This window comes from Siphateles boraxobius, unplaced genomic scaffold (assembly GCF_051911475.1).
Source record: "Siphateles boraxobius isolate OS27281-9 unplaced genomic scaffold, OSU_SipBor_1 130, whole genome shotgun sequence".
Lineage (NCBI taxonomy): Eukaryota > Metazoa > Chordata > Actinopteri > Cypriniformes > Leuciscidae > Siphateles > Siphateles boraxobius.
In genome coordinates, this window is record NW_027508734.1 from 6,297,356 (window position 1) to 6,314,102 (window position 16,747).

The window sequence follows — 16,747 nt, forward strand, 5'->3', positions numbered from 1 at the left end:
TTTTCAAATTCCCACATTTTTATGTCAAAAAATGGACGATTTAGCATTTAGTGTTTGTGCAGACCTGTAAATGATTGAATTTTGTGTGCTTGCAAAAAAATGTAACCTTAGAAACTTCTACACACCCTTAAGCAGCTGTTTTCCACTTTTACAAAAAAGTGAATAGTAACTAGGGCTGACAAGAGAAAAAAAAGCACCATACAACTAATGGTACTGATGCTAGGCCGAAATGGAGAAATGGACGAAAAAGACAAAGTTATTATGAGTTACCTGTGTCATTGTAAGCCCCTTAATCGCATTGTCAATTCATTTCAAGTCTGTTCCATGATATCAGTTATCAGATATCAGTCTGCAGTTGATATCTGATATCCATCATCAGATAGCAGTTATGATGGTTCTTGGAATCTAATCCAATATTTTAGTTTAGGCAATGGTTTTTATAAACAATATTTGTTATACAGGTTAAAACTCTCTCCACATCCTGATAGCGATCAATATTAGAAGTGGTCTATATATATATATATATTTTTTTTTTTACATATATAATTGTGGAAGTCTCATGTTCACTTCTTAATAGAAGTGGTTTAAATATATATATTTTTTTACATATAATAATTGTGGAAGTCTCATGTCCAAAAAATTTTCGTAAGTTGTTCTTCCTGCTTGTCAACCGAGAAATTTGCATACCTCCACACACCTGTTTGCGCAGACATCACACGTCGTCAGTGTGTTTTACGCTATGCAGAGCTGTAGACAGACGTTAGTCACTGAGTGCCGCAAACAAACAGCAGAAACCTTTTACAGTTCCTCCTGAACCAAAACAATGAGCTTATTAGACCCGTGTGACTTTCTAACCGGAGCTGTTCTGGCTGTGTGTTTTCATGTGTTTTGAAGGAGGCGGGGCTTTGGAGACGCTCTGAAGGGAGTGCGGGATCTTATGCTTTCAAAGCTATAGCCTACCCTACCTTTAATTGTGTTAATTAATGAAATGCCTATAAATTATTCATATGAATAAACTAAAACAATCTTTTTCTGCGGCCTCTGGATATTGATGGTCATTTCGGTCTAGCACCAGTTAGTTGAATTGCGCTATTTTGAGCTTGTCAGCCCCAGTTCTTATTCAATTTTATGTAAAAGTGGGAAAAGGCAGGCAAAGGGTGAGTAGATGTTTCTAAGGATAATTTCTAAAAATTATTTTTTGTTGATAAGAGCATGAAACACAAACCTTATATTTTTAATCAGCTTTATTGACATTTTTTATATTCTATACATTTTATCATTTACAGAGCTGCACAAACACAGACACGAACTAAAACATCTTTTACTGATATCAAACCTCCAGTGTCACATATCAATGGCTCAATATAACATTCCAACTACAGTGAAATCTCATTAAACTGATATTTTCATAAAGATATAGGCTAGTGTGAGATAAAAAGAATAGAATATGCTATGTTTTTAATAATTACAACAATCTATAATAAAAAATAATGTGTTGTGACACTAAACATGCTGTAACACTAAGAATCCCAAATAGGCATTTTTTACTTAAGGGAATCCATTGTTCAGAATTCTCCACCTCCTGGATTAAAGCTGTACACCAACAACATCTTAAACACATTTCCCTACAATGCAATGCCAAAGGGCTGATCTCAGGTCAGTGTGTGTGGCATGAAGATCAAAAACTCTGATTACACACGCAGAACAGCAAGTCTTTGTGTTTTGGATTGACATGACTGTGATCCGATAAGGACAGAGCACTTTAGAGAATGTATTGTGAAAGTGATAATAGAGGTGAGGAAGATGATAGTGTTCTTTAGGTTAGCCTGTTGTTGAACAGTGTGATAGGTGAAAGTCTTGCCTTCATCTCCCGTCTGATCTGGCACCATGAGCACGGTCCGCAGAAGAAAGAGTACACACAGTCATTACAGATAGAGTCCTGTGTGAAGAAAACAGGGGTTAAACATAATGAACCACAATATAAGATCCTTGACCTATAATCAACTCTTCATTTAGGTGTTCTGTTTTCTTCTGTTGCATTACAATATAGCTAATGTGATGGTGTTCAGTAGTTTATAGACCTTATTCAGAGCAGCGCCATGACAGGTATGAAAGCGAGGCTGTGAGGGAAAGGGCATCCGATGTAAAAAGACGTTTAAAGCTCCTAGAACACTTATATTTTCAACCAGAGCTCATGTTGTCGTCTACTGAAATTTCTTTGAAAGATATTTTTGCAGCGAATGTTTTATAAGCAGAACAATCCAAAAACACATTAAATAACACTTGTACAACCCACTGAAGGAATGCATGTCTATCCCTTACAGCCACGCTTTCATTCCCATTAAAAATCAAAGATGGCGCTGCTTTGAATAAGCTCTACAGATTCAATAGACCTTATTCAGAGCATTGCCACAACAGGTACGAAAGCGAGGCTGTGCGGGACTTACCATAATTTCAACGGCATCCATCCAATGTGTAAAGCCGTATAAAGCTCCCAAAACACTTAGCTATAATTTTCCACAGCTCATATTATCTGGGGTGTACACTGAAATTCCTCCTAAAGATATTCACTTTCGAAAATTAACCATGGTTTTAATACAAAAAACATGGTTATTGTAGTTAAACCATGGTAACCAAAAATCAACCATGGTTTTGCTACACGTACCATAGTTTAACCATGGTATTAGTAGTAAAACTACTAAGCTGGTAAATCAATCCGCTCCCCCCAAAAAACATGGTTACACTTCAACTATAATAAAACCTTGGTTAATTGTTGCATGAGTTTTTGCATTTTTTCTTCAGACAAATCCAAAAACACATTAAAAAAACAGTACAGCCCACTGTAGAGATGAATGTAAGTTATATGCCTCACAAAATCAATTTCATTCGCGTAAACATCAAAGATGGCGCTGCTGTGAAGGCCTAACGTATAATGCCATATTGAATTTGACGCAGATGAAAAAGAAGCTGTGCAACAGTCTCTACAATGGCACGTATTGTAAAACTCATACCTTTCAAATTGTGTTTTTGTCTACTGAAAGTTTCGTCAGCACAACAACGTATGTTGTTAAAAAAAACAGTACGATTCATTGAACACACTAGTTCGATCCCTCACAGCCTCATTTTCATTCCTGTCAAAAATCAAACATGGCGCTACCCTGATTAAGATCTATTGATTCCGATTCTTTCTAATCTATGCTTTGGATATCAAAGTTTTGTGTGTCTTTACCGTGATGCCGTATCGCCGTCGTGTGGACACCCTCATGGAGAGAGTAACAGGAGGAATACACCCGCAGCTGTCCAGTAGAGGGAGACAGAGACATTCTCCATGATCTCTGGCTGTGATGCAGGCAAAGCAAGGGAAACACCACACAGAGAAGCAACCTGCAGAAGACCGACCAATTCAAGTCATTATTCTGCCTAAACAATCTGACTGTGCACCTGCTAAAAACAGTTTCTAGAGCACTCAGAGATTTCACTTTTTTCTTAAAAGCCTTAATTCACCATTTGTTTTATACACAGACACACTAACTCACATTCATTGACGTTGTCGCATTCGCAGATGCTGGTGGTCCACTGGTCTGATGCTGCAGATACCACCAGTGGCCTGGGTTGTTGAATCACCATCTTGCTTGCCATAATGTATGAGTCTCAGATCCAACAACTCTGAAATCCCAGAAATAAGTATAAAGAATCTAAAGCAGAATTTTAGCACTTAATAAATGATTTCAAAAGTCACTAAAATGTGTTACTTTGTTGCTTCCATAAATGAAATTCTAAATTCCAAATTCTAAAAACAATAACACTTGTCTCAACAGTTGCTCCAGCAGCAGATTTAGTCTTACCTGGGACAGAGGAAAGTTCAGCAAAGACTGACACCTTGAGAGGGCGATGCTGTCATTTATTTAGGGGGAGGGAGGATGTTGGGAATGTCTACACGTAGATTCTCACTCATAGACGTATACACACATAAAGGATGCTTATCAAAGAACAACTTTCTAGTTGTGATTTCATCAGCCCAGAGCATGGTAATAATGAGAAAAATGACAAGTATGCAAGATCAACAGATTTTGAACAAATGGGCAAGAAATACGAGGTGGTTATCCCTATTGTATTACATTTTGTCCTTTGAAAGTACCTAAACAGGTGCAACGAGGTGAGATTAATCTCACAATCTTTATTTGGATGCAAGGCTTTAATTGTAGTGAAACTCAGGGTACTTCAATCAATTATTGATTAATCATCAGGAACGTTTTATGAAATCATCTTTGTTCTTACAGTAGCTAATGCTTACGTAAAGATAGGCCAGACATCGACTGCTAGAGTACATCATGTCTCTGTGATTTCCCAGTCTTTCGGTGAGTATTTTAAGGTTACAGTAAATAGTAGTGTACATTTGGATAAAAAAAAAAAAAGCATCTGCTAAATTGCAAATCACTAATACCAGGCCATTCATGTGCAATGCTTTCTGTTCAGATAAAATCAAATCCAGAGCTCCTTGATGAAATTTTCCAATCTACTATGGACTGCATTTTGGCGGCCTGAATACACAAACTTTTAAAAACATTTTGAAAACGACCCCAAACCCATTATAGTCTCCGTTAACTACAAAATGTGAATTTGTGGAAACGGTTATGTCATACGCATGTGTATTCAGTCTGTAGACACATGGTGTTTCTTTACAAAGTGACATCACCAACTGTTTTTGTCTGGCTTTAGTCGTTTCCACAGATCCGTGGGAACAGGGATCATTTTGACAATATTGTCATCTATATGCAAAAAAATGGAAAGGAAAAACATTTACGTTTTGTGGCAAGCTGAATGAGGACACAGATCAAACTGATTTGCAGTGCACAAGTCCCCAGAGGGTTTTTATTAAACAGAAAGTTATGTCTTTAACGTGGGAATTATGGTGCTCAAAGGTTGATGAAATAATAAAGGTGCAGAAAAGGTCTGTGGCTTTCCAGCGTTAGAAGGCCAGTGCTGATTGGTTAATCCTCACTTGAATCTGGAGAAGTAGAGACAACGAGAACACACTGTTAGCATTTCCTGCAGTGGAGAACTAGCTCCCCCTTTCATTCTCTCGCTCTGCTTATATTCTCTCTTCTCAACGAAACACAGGTGTGGCCGATCAGCACTTGGTCCTGCCTGGTGGATGCTGATTGAATGAGGAGAAGTAATAACAGGATGACGCTGAAGTGCCCTCTGGAAACTCATCACAGTTTTTAGCAATTCATTGTATACGTACCCTGAACATAGTGAGCGCTAACAAGACCCATAGACACAAACAAGCAATGCAAGAAACCAGCAAAGACAAGGGAAAGGAGCACAATATAAAGGGATCAGAGCACATGAGGATCAGGTGAACACAATCAAGCAAACAAGGAATAGACAAGGACTATAAGGGGGCGTAGAAATGGGAAACTGCAGCACATGGCCAACACAAAAAAATGTGTGTTCGACATTGGCTGCAGCTGGAAAATTTTCTTTCTTTCTTTCTTTTGACATGTTTGAAACCATAATGAGGAAATGATTTATTTACAGTCCCCCTACAGTCAATAATTGTATCGCTTAAAACTCATCTTTGATCACCAAAACGACACATTAAACGTTTATCCTTAAAAAAATGTCTTTATGCCATAAAATAGCTTGAATGGAACTCACACTTTCCTCATTTAGTATACGGGGTTCTATGAATATGCAAATGAGCCCCGCCTCCACTCACTCACACCAGCTCAGAGATCCACTCGTTGACGATCACACGTTGATCCGATTGGTTACAAGCTAGTTTGGTCTTTGGTTCACTGCAGTTTTAAGGAGAAAATACTCAGCAATGGTGTTGACTTATGAATTTACACATGGTTTGTCTTAACGCATATTAAAAACACCACATAGGCATAAACAACATGAAATGTTGAATTTTCACCAAATCGTGTTGATAAAAAAAAATTTGTAAAAAGAAGAAGATGAAATGTAAGGAAGTGTCTTGCAAAGGTGGTTAGCAAGAAACAACTCCCAATGATGTTATATAGATGTAGGAAGAAACCTGGCAACAATGATAGATAATAATATTAACGTAAAAAAATAATTTAAACATCCCATAATGCATCCTTCTCGCACCAAGCTATGTTGTGAAGACTGTTAAAACGGCAGTAGGACCTTAATTGAAAGGCTGGTATGTCAAAAACACGAGTTTGACGTCAAGACCCTTTGTTTGCAGCTTTAAACATTTAGTAACGCTTAAGTAGAACCTAGCTGGTTATAAACCTAAACTTGACATAAACTGTAAATTTGTCCCTCAAATCAGATTGGTTGATTGGAATGTTGTTGTGTGAAATCAGGTTCTGTGTCAGTCTCATTAAGACGAGGCATCATGTCTCACGTCAGCAGAACTGGTGATCACCTGAAATCTATCAATGAAAAGAAAAGCATGCACCGGACTAACCTGCCCTGTGGAGACGTGATGTGATGTGATGCTAATCTCGTGTGTCTACGCATGTGTTTGCTCACTGATGGTTCTATAAAGGATTCTCAGCGACACTCATTCCTCATCAGTCATAGCCAACGCTGTCTTACAGAGCTCAAGTCATCATGGCAACTAAGATGGTGATTCAGCAGCCAAAGCCTCTGGTTTTGGCTCCTGGTTCTGACCAGTGGTCCACCAGCCTCTGCGAATGCGACACAATCCCAGACTGTGAGTGCATTTTCATTGAAATCCTTATACGGATCAGACATTTGATTGTCTTTTTCTTTGTGTGGTGACTGATTTTCCCCATCTTGTTGGGAAGGTTGCTTTGCGTTCTGGTGCTGCCCATGTTTCGCCTGCACCACAGCCCGAGATCACGGAGAGTGTCTCTGCTTGCCTCTGTTGGACAGTTTCGGCCTCATCCCACCCATCACTATGGCAATGCGAGTGTCTGTCCGACGCACGTCTGGCATTGAGGTAATGACTTTACTGGAATTCACTGCAAAAAATGCATATCTTAATCAGTTCTGAACTAGTTGCATCCATTTAAGATGGTTGAATTAACTTAAAAAAGTGAGGAAACTGCTTGCTTTAAAATTATTAAGTAGGTTAAATGTTGTAAAATAGTGAAAAAATTATGTTATGTGGAATTGTCAAGTTCACATAACCTGTTTTTTTCAACTACACATTCAATTCAATTCACATTAATTTGTTTAGCGCTTTTCACAATACACATTTCAAAGCAGCTTTTAAGAAAATGCATGAGTCGACTAATTTAGAGTGATCTGTTATCAGAGGTCTAAGTATTTCAGAAATGTACCTATATTAAAAAAAAATCATAGTTAGCGAAAAAGATATTAATTTAATGTAAATTTAATGCAGAAACAATGAGCTCATTTAAGTAATGAATACATGTTTGTTAAATGATTATGACACGTGAAGTTTATTTAGGCCCACTTAATAATCTCAAGGCAACGGGTTTCCTCACTTTTTTTAAGTTAAGTCAACTGATCCATTTTAACATTGAAGAATATTCTTTGATGGCAGACTTGAACTGTGCATCTCTCTCTCTCTCTCTCTCTCTCTCTCTCTCTCTCTCTCTCAGGACTCTATTTGCAACGACTGTGTGTTGTCTTTCTGCTGCGGGCCATGCTCTTATTGTCAGATAAGACGTGAGCTGAAGTCTCGCAACTGCCCCGTCACCCTCTTAAGCTTCCGAAAATAAAACACTTCATCATCATCACCAGTCACTGATTCGTTACTTCAACTCTAAAATGAACTCAGTTCTGACCCCGAGGTGTGGATTTCAGCTGTAATCTGCGGAGGAATGAAGCCTGAAAACTCTTCTCTACATGATTCTTTCCCTTAATATTCAACAATATTATTGATCTGACTGTAGTGGCACGATTGGATGAGAACTGAACTGGTCTGGATAATGACATTGATGATCTTTACAACAGAACTGAATCAACACTGAACTGACTTCAGATGAACAGCAGCTGAAATGCATAATTTTCCTGTTATCACTGTAAAGCTGCTTTGAAACGATCTGCATTGTATGAAGCGCTATATATAAATGATCTTTTATCGATAAAGGTGACTTGACTTTAGGGTAACAACTGTGTCTGTATTGATGCTTTGTTATTCATGGAACATGCATCAACTGAGATTATCATGTGGAATCATAAGGTTTTTGTTTTAAACTGTTGCTTTTAGTTTAGTTTTATAAATATTTTTTTATGTATTATGTCATTTTTTATGTTGAAATAAAAATAATTGTGATAATAACAGCACTCCTTTTTTTTAATACACGCACGGTGGGTTTACATTCATGTTTCCCCTAATATGTGCTATTTATTAAAATAACCTTTTAAATGCACAAAAGTTTGGGATCAGTGAGATAAAAAAAAGAAAAAGAAATTAATACTTTTTTTGAACAGCGATCAAATTGATCAAAAGGGACAGTAAAGACATTTATAATGATTTCTATTTCAAATAAATGTTCTTTTGCAGTTATTTATCAAAGAACCGTAAACAATGCATAAAGGTTTCCACTAAAATATTAAGCATCTCAACTGTTTTGATTGAAAAGTCATAGTAATTAGATCATAATAAGAAAGCAGCAAATAATTATCTTAGAATGATTTCTGAAGGATCATGTGGCACTGAAGACTGGAGTAATTTTACAATATATTCACATAGAAAACTGTAGTGAAGATAATGGGTAGACGCTCAGTCTAGGTGCTAGTTCTGGGTTTATCACCAAGTTCACTCAGGTGTGTCGGCCAGAACACCACTTAAGGCCAAATGTTCCAGAGTATGAAATAAAGAGCGGAGAAATAGTTCTGATTCTGTTTCTTTATTCCTCTTTCTTGTGTGAGTGAGTTTGAGGGTGAGTGTAATTATGAGTGTGGTTTCTATAAAGAGAGAAACAAATTACAAATGAATAAATCAAACATATGCATACACTCATTCCTCTCTAAGCACTAATATACATTACTAAACAAAGCAAACAATAGTCAGTATATATAACTATACAGTATATCTCTTAAACTCTAATACTGTAAGCATAATGTAAAGATTCAAACACTTATTATAAAGGATCCTCAGATTTTCTATCATAAGTTAAATTCCCACATAGAAAGCACTTACTGTCATCTATGATAATCCACTTTATAGCTTCAACTAACTAAACAGCTGGATGGTTTTATTATGAAAAAAACCCCGTACTGAATGCTATATTCCATTCGAGCTAGCAAAGCCTTGACAGAGAAACCTCGATAGCGATCCAAATAACAATATTTACCACCACTTACTTCTTAATTTACTCAACCACAAAGTACTGATCAATCCTAACAACAAATATGAAAGTATGAACACATCTAAACACGATATTACATATCGTTAACTCGACGTACTAAATCAGACGAGTCGAAGCTCGAGCGTGAAATGAACGAACGTGGATATAATTAGCACCACGGTCGCATAGCGACTCCTTAAACTCCTACCTCTTATCCACATCAAATAACAGAAATAACTAGTTTCACAAATAATACAATATCACAGATGTACTTACTCTTCTCATTTACGCACACTCTGAAGAAAGGTGCAGCTCACATCTACAATCCGACCGACCGACTGACTGACTATCTCTATCGTACTGCATACTAACTGTGTGACGTCAGATAGTATACACACCAGCGCGCGCTTCGGCTACCGTTACAAGCACTGAATAAACGGAAGTAAACGTGAAACATAAAGCCTAATATGGTCAACTACACTAAATAATATCAACACTGACATAACTTTGGGGCCTTTTCTACAGCCGCCCCCGAATGTATGTAATACATTCGCTCATCAATAAAGGCAACAAAGTTCTATGGCTGGGGTGTAGCGGCAGGAGTGGAACCGTTTCCATCTTCTCCAGATGGAAGTGCAGGGAGGACAACCAGCCTGGCAACTGGCCGTGTGTAGATTCTCTCCTTCACCTTTACATCAGCGGACCTGATGTGCCCGTCAGGGCTGGGATGAGTCTTGACCACTTTCCCAATGGGCCAGAGGGCCCTCGGTAGATGTGGGTCAGCGATCATCACTACACAGTCCCCTTCAATATCAGCTGGTGTAGCCTGCCACTTCTGGCGAGCTTGCAGGCTCGGCACATAGAGTCGGATGAAACGGGCCCAAAAGTGGTCAGCCAAAACTTGGGAGTGTTTCCAACGGCGGCGACAGATGAGCTCACTTTCGGGGTAGACTACCTGAGGCAACGAACCATCAGGCCGCCCCATAAGAAGAACACTGGGAGTCACTGGATCTGGGTCGCTGGCATCTGAAGACACATAACCCAAGGGCTTACTGTTAAGGATCCCTTCCACCTCAGTAAGTACAGTGCGAAGCACTTCTTCCGGAACAGGTTGAGCACCGACTTTGGCATAGAGTGCGCTCTTAACTGAGCGTATCTCCCTCTCCCACACCCCTCCGAAGTGAGGAGCGGCTGGGGGGTTAAAGCGGAAGGAGATCTTCTGTGGTGCAAGGAGATGTTGTAGTTCTTTAGACATTCCAGCGAAGGTCTCACGGAGTTCTCGCTCACCTCCCTTGAAATTTGTCCCTTGATCGGAAAACAGCTCGGCAGGTGTTCCTCTACGGGAAATAAACCGACGAAGGGACATCAGAAAAGCATCCGTATCAATAGAGGTAAGGAGGTCCAAGTGCACTGCCCTCGTTGTGAGGCACTTGAAAATGATCCCCCATCTCTTCTCCCGGCGCCGGCCAACTTTGACCTCAAATGGCCCAAAGCAGTCCATCCCTGTAGAATAGAAAGCCGGCTTGTAAAGGCGCAGACGGGCTGATGGCAGGTCTGCCATTTTCGGCACTGCAGGTCTTGCCCTCCATCGCCGACAGTCAGCGCAGCTATACTGGTAGCGCCGGACAGCCTCACGCCCTCGCAGGATCCAGAAGGAGCGTCGAAGCTCAGCGAACACCCGCTCTGGGCCTGGGTGGCGTAGGCGGTTATCGAAGTCTTGGATCAAGAGGGTAGTCACTCGATGACCTGGGTCTAAGATGACTGGATGAAGAGTGGTCAGTTCTAAGCCTTCTGCTCGACGGAGTCGTCCTCCAACACGAATGAGCTCTCCCTTTTCATCCAGCTCTGGAGACAGCGTGCGGAGTCGACTGCTGCTGGGAACTGGTTTACCAGCTTTCAGGAGGCTGTACTCTTGTTGAAAACTATCCCTCTGAGCCCTCTGAAGTATTAACTGTTCAGCCTGTCGGTAGTCTTCAGCTGTGGGCTTATCATTAGAGTTGGCCGCCCCATGCAGCTCCTGCACTGTCTCATCCAGCAGCTCCTTCCACGAGCCGTATTGACTCACGTCTGAAGTCGACTGGCTTGATGCAACTGTGGCGACCCCACAGAAAGTAGACTTGCGCAGCTCTGAGGTATCTTCTGCTTGTTCAACAGCAGGGTCCTCTGGCCATGAGTCTGGACTGGTCAGGAGGAAGGCAGGTCCCAGGCTCCATCTATTTGGCTGAACAAGCTCTCTCAGCTTCTTCCCTCGTGTTACGTCATCAGCAGGGTTTCTTGCGGTATCAACATATCTCCAGGCATGCCTGTCAGTCAGCTCCTGTATCTCGGCCACGCGGGTGCCCACAAAAACCTTGAATCGGCAAGATTCAGACCTCAGCCATGTCAGCACCGTTGTGGAATCTGACCAAAGGATTGTATGATCAATGTGGATGGTAAGCTCCCTCTTCAGCACCTGCGAGAGCTGTGCACCCGTAAGGGCAGCACAGAGTTCTAATCGGGGCATAGAGTGAAATCGCTTGGGAGCAACTCTAGAACGGGCCATCAGGAATGACAGATACACTTCACCGTGTCTGTCAGTGGTCCGGAGGTATGCCACTGATCCATAAGCCTCTTCTGAGGCGTCGCAAAATACATGCACCTCTCTTTGAAGACCGGAGGTGTCCACGTCCTTCGACAAGTATGGTCGGGGCAGGGTGACTTGAGATAAGACTTGTAATTCTTCTTCCCAGTCTTTCCACTGCTGCAGAAGCTCCTGCGGTAGTAATGGATCATCCCATCCCCTGTGTTTGTCCCAAAGGTGTCGGACAATTATCTTAGCCCTGGTGGTGTAGGGTAGGATGAACCCCAAGGGGTCGTACTGACTCGCCAGCACCTTATAGATATTACGCATCGTGGGAACCCCGTACTCCACATGGCGATGCTTGTAGCCAAGTACATCCGTGTGGAAGAGCCAGCTTAGCCCTAGAGTAGATTCTGGGGTATCTGTCTTGTTCTGAGCCAGCCATAGCTCAACACTGGCAGAGCAGCTCTCTTGTGGTAGGTGACTTATTACACCTGGTTCGTTGCTTGCCCACTGACGCAGATCAAAGCCTGCAGACGCAAGAAGGGCTCGTAGCTTGTCTACAAGGTGCCTCGCATCAGCAATATTGGGAACACTCTGGAGGCAGTTATCTACATAAAAGCATTTCTCAACTGAGAACCTCACCTCTTCATCTGGCTGGCTGTTATCAGAGACGTGGCGCTGTAAGGCGAATGTGGCACAGCAGGGGCTACATGTTGTACCAAACGGTAGCACCTGCCACTCGTACACTGCAGGAGGGCCTTCTTGACTGACGTCGCGCCAAAGGAATTTGAGCAGAGCACGATCTTCTGGGAGGAGGCGAACTTGGTGGAACATGCCTCTGATGTCTCCGCTAACCGCAACTGCATGCTCTCGGAATCTTAGCAGAACTCCCAGTAGTGATGCTCCTAATGTCGGCCCAGGCAGTAGATGGTCATTGAGGATCTGCCCTCGATACTGGTAGGAGCAGTTGAATACCAGCCTATTCTTGCCATTATGGCTCACCAGATGGTGAGGAATATACCATTCCTCACAACCTTCCTCGGCTGAAACTTTCGGTCCACACTTGATGACATAGCCCGCCTTGATAAGTTTCTCCATCTCCACTCTGTAGGCTTCTGCCCGTGCAGAATCTCTAGCCAGTCGCCTCTCTACACTTCTTAAACTGGGCATGACGGCTTCTTCAGTAGCCTGAAAGAGCGGCATGTCTCTCTTGCGGAGCAGCGGGGTGGCGTAACGTAGAATGCCATCAACCTCTACCCTGATGGTTTTGGTCTCCAGGATGCTGATGGCCTCTTGGTCCTGTCTTGAACGAGTAACTAGTTTCTCGCTTCTGAATGGGACATCGTCGACCTGCCATAATCTCTCAACATGTTTCATCAGTTCGCTCACCTGGGGTGCTACTGTTGTAAATAGACACTGCCGTGGTTGGGTGAGGTGACAGACTACACTCGCTGGGCCCTGCAGTGTCCAGCCCAACCTTGTGCGGATGGCAGCAGGCCCTCCTGGAGGTCCCAATCTGACAGGTTCAATGGGAGTGACGAGATGGGGGTGGTCACTTCCAATTAGAAGCAGGGGCTTAACATTCATAAGGGTCTGAATGGGAAGGCCAATAAGGTGCTTGTATGTGTTCCTGAGTTGCTCCATGGGGTAAGTATGGGTAGCTAGTCCAATACGAGCACTGGTGAATGCACCTATGATCTTGAACTTAGTCTTTGGCTTTGACGGCGAAGAAATGGAGAACGACACTGATGCACCACGGAGGGTCCGCACTTCATCTCTAATTGTGCGTAGTGGTAGGTTCTCTTGAATCCCCTGCACACCTAGCTTCTCTGCAGCATCTGGCAACAGCATAGTTCTCTCTGAACCGTCGTCAAGTATGGCATAGGTGTTGATTGATTGGTCACCATGGTGAATGAGGACTTTGACAACTTTAAGAAGAACCCGACTGCCTTCAGTGGGTCTGTCTAGATACAGAACCTCTGTTGTGCCCCTTATGCCATGGCTTTCCGCTGCTGGTGTCGATGATGCCTCCTTAGGTGACCTCATATTCACCTCATGCAGCACCTGGAGGTGTTTCCCTTGGCAGAGGCTGCAAGTTTTCTTTAAGTTGCACTGAGCCGCCTGGTGTGGCCGTGCACATCGCCAACATCTCTTGTTCCTTTTAATCCATTCAGTCAGCTGATCCTTTGATAGCCTGGATACCTCTGTACACTGGCTAAGGTAGTGTTCCTCGTTATTGCAGAATGGACAGTATGGCTTGCTCTTGTTCCCTTTGAAGGAGCTGCGTGGCACTGGAGCCTCAGGTTTCTTAGCTGTGTCCTTCACACCATGGAGGACAGTGGTAGGTTGCTTACCCTTCCTACCCTCTTGTCGGAACACCGGCTTCTCCCGCACTCCTCTCACAGCTAACTGTCCTTCAAAGTCCTGGCACCAAGACTCGTATTTCAGCCAATCTGAAAGATTAGTTAAGGTGTGGGTTCTTGTTCCCTGATGATACATGCAGCGGCGAAACTCGGCTCTTTGCTCAGACGGCAGCTTGCTCAGCAGACGAGCAACATGTGAGCCGCATTGTAGTTCCACTTCACCCTCGTGGCCAAGTGTTTTCAGCATTCCCACGAGTGACTGGATCTGGAGTGCAAACTTCTCAAATGCAGCGAAGTCTCCCCGTCTTATGTCTGGTGAGTCCAGTACAGCAGCAATACGCCTCAGCGCTATCTGATGTGGTTGGCCAAACTTGTCATTCAGGGCAACCATTGTGTCTGAAAAGGGTGTTGGGGAGTTAAGGTAAGCATCTGCTATTAACCTGGCTTCTTCTAGTTGCAGGTGATCGACCAACACTTGGTATTTAAACAGCTCAGATGCGTCATGTGGTAAGAGGTTTTCCAATGAGATCTTGAGCCGTGCGAACTCACTTGGGTCCCGACTGGCGAAGTTGCGGATTGTTGGGCGTGGCCCACGGTAACTTGGCTCTGGGACGTTGGAGTTATGACCCTGAGGTGATCTAAAGGGCAGTGGCTGTGTCCATGCCATGCTTGGATGTCGCTGTTGGGGCGTTGCGTTACAGCCAAGCTTACTCCGTTGACCACTATAACCTGTAGGGCACTTGGGCTCAGCTGGAGGTAATCCGTGTGACTGTGGCAGAAACTGAACGGGCTTGAACCAGGGCGATGGCTGACGGACAGTGTCCTCCCATGGCTTTGCAGTAGGAAGGGCCCCACGTGCTGAGTGATAAACTTGTGGCTGGCCCACAAACATGTCAGGAGCTGGGGCTGGCAATGCTTCTTCCTTAGTTCTTGGAACCTCATCTGTTCTCCTAATAAGCGAATTTAGCATAGGTGGGTCACCAGGCAGAAGTTCGTCAATTACTGGGTCTGGCCATGGTGGTGGTGCAGGCCAATCATCCTCTTCCTCAGCGTTAGGTTCACTTTCAACAGGTGGCCGTGATGACATCACCGTTAACTCTGGCTTTCTGGTATGAAGAGAGGTTGGACTCTGCATGTTGCAAACAGAATCTACTAACTGTCTCATGTCTGCTCGCAGCGCTCTAAGCTCGACTAAGTCTGATGCCATGTGCCGCTGTGTCTGCTGCAGGAGGTGTCTTTCATGACGAATGTCATCTAACTCAACTCGGCTGTCATGCTGTGGATGTATGGGGTGCAGCGCTGGAGGTAGGGGAGTAGAGTAATCTCGTAGCTGTTCCCTAAACTCTCTCTCTGGAAACCGCTGGGGGGCTAGCTGATTCTTCTGGCTGTGCTGTTGGTTCTCAGCCCTATAGCCCAGGTCCATCTCCTGAAGAATAGCATCCCGCCTCTGGCGTCGAAGAGGAGAGTCTGGTGGGGAGGTGAGGGATGTCATCCTGGCATTTCCCTCCTGGTGAGAACTCTCTGATTCCTCTCTGTACCTCTGACCGATGTAGCCTCTATAATCGACCTCATAATCTGCATAGCGCACAGGTGGGCGAATGTGCCGTTTGGGACGTGCACCACTAGCATCATACTCTGGATGTAGTTCCATCTCTGACGTAAACTCAGTGATCCGGCTCGAAGGACCATCAATGTAGTGAAGATAATGGGTAGACGCTCAGTCTAGGTGCTAGTTCTGGGTTTATCACCAAGTTCACTCAGGTGTGTCGGCCAGAACACCACTTAAGGCCAAATGTTCCAGAGTATGAAATAAAGAGCGGAGAAATAGTTCTGATTCTGTTTCTTTATTCCTCTTTCTTGTGTGAGTGAGTTTGAGGGTGAGTGTAATTATGAGTGTGGTTTCTATAAAGAGAGAAACAAATTACAAATGAATAAATCAAACATATGCATACACTCATTCCTCTCTAAGCACTAATATACATTACTAAACAAAGCAAACAATAGTCAGTATATATAACTATACAGTATATCTCTTAAACTCTAATACTGTAAGCATAATGTAAAGATTCAAACACTTATTATAAAGGATCCTCAGATTTTCTATCATAAGTTAAATTCCCACATAGAAAGCACTTACTGTCATCTATGATAATCCACTTTATAGCTTCAACTAACTAAACAGCTGGATGGTTTTATTATGAAAAAAACCCCGTACTGAATGCTATATTCCATTCGAGCTAGCAAAGCCTTGACAGAGAAACCTCGATAGCGATCCAAATAACAATATTTACCACCACTTACTTCTTAATTTACTCAACCACAAAGTACTGATCAATCCTAACAACAAATATGAAAGTATGAACACATCTAAACACGATATTACATATCGTTAACTCGACGTACTAAATCAGACGAGTCGAAGCTCGAGCGTGAAATGAACGAACGTGGATATAATTAGCACCACGGTCGCATAGCGACTCCTTAAACTCCTACCTCTTATCCACATCAAATAACAGAAATAACTAGTTTCACAAATAATACAATATCACAGATGT

General features: G+C 42.7%; 2 protein-coding genes across 2 annotated transcripts; one reads left to right on the plus strand and one right to left on the minus strand.

Annotated features, from left to right (window-relative positions):
- Positions 1–1,253: 1,253 nt before the first annotated feature.
- On the minus strand, positions 1,254–3,639 carry LOC143736868 (cornifelin homolog B-like). Its single transcript, XM_077227635.1, has 3 exons — positions 3,537–3,639; positions 3,230–3,384; positions 1,254–1,939 (listed from the first exon to the last, which is right to left on the minus strand). The coding sequence occupies exons 1-3, from the start codon at positions 3,637–3,639 to the stop codon at positions 1,817–1,819; spliced, it is 381 nt and encodes a 126-aa protein (XP_077083750.1). The 3' UTR covers positions 1,254–1,816.
- Positions 3,640–6,563: 2,924 nt separating this feature from the next.
- LOC143736542 (cornifelin homolog B-like) lies at positions 6,564–8,005 on the plus strand. Its single transcript, XM_077227234.1, has 3 exons — positions 6,564–6,694; positions 6,789–6,943; positions 7,572–8,005. The coding sequence occupies exons 1-3, from the start codon at positions 6,592–6,594 to the stop codon at positions 7,689–7,691; spliced, it is 378 nt and encodes a 125-aa protein (XP_077083349.1). The 5' UTR covers positions 6,564–6,591; the 3' UTR covers positions 7,692–8,005.
- Positions 8,006–16,747: the final 8,742 nt, after the last annotated feature.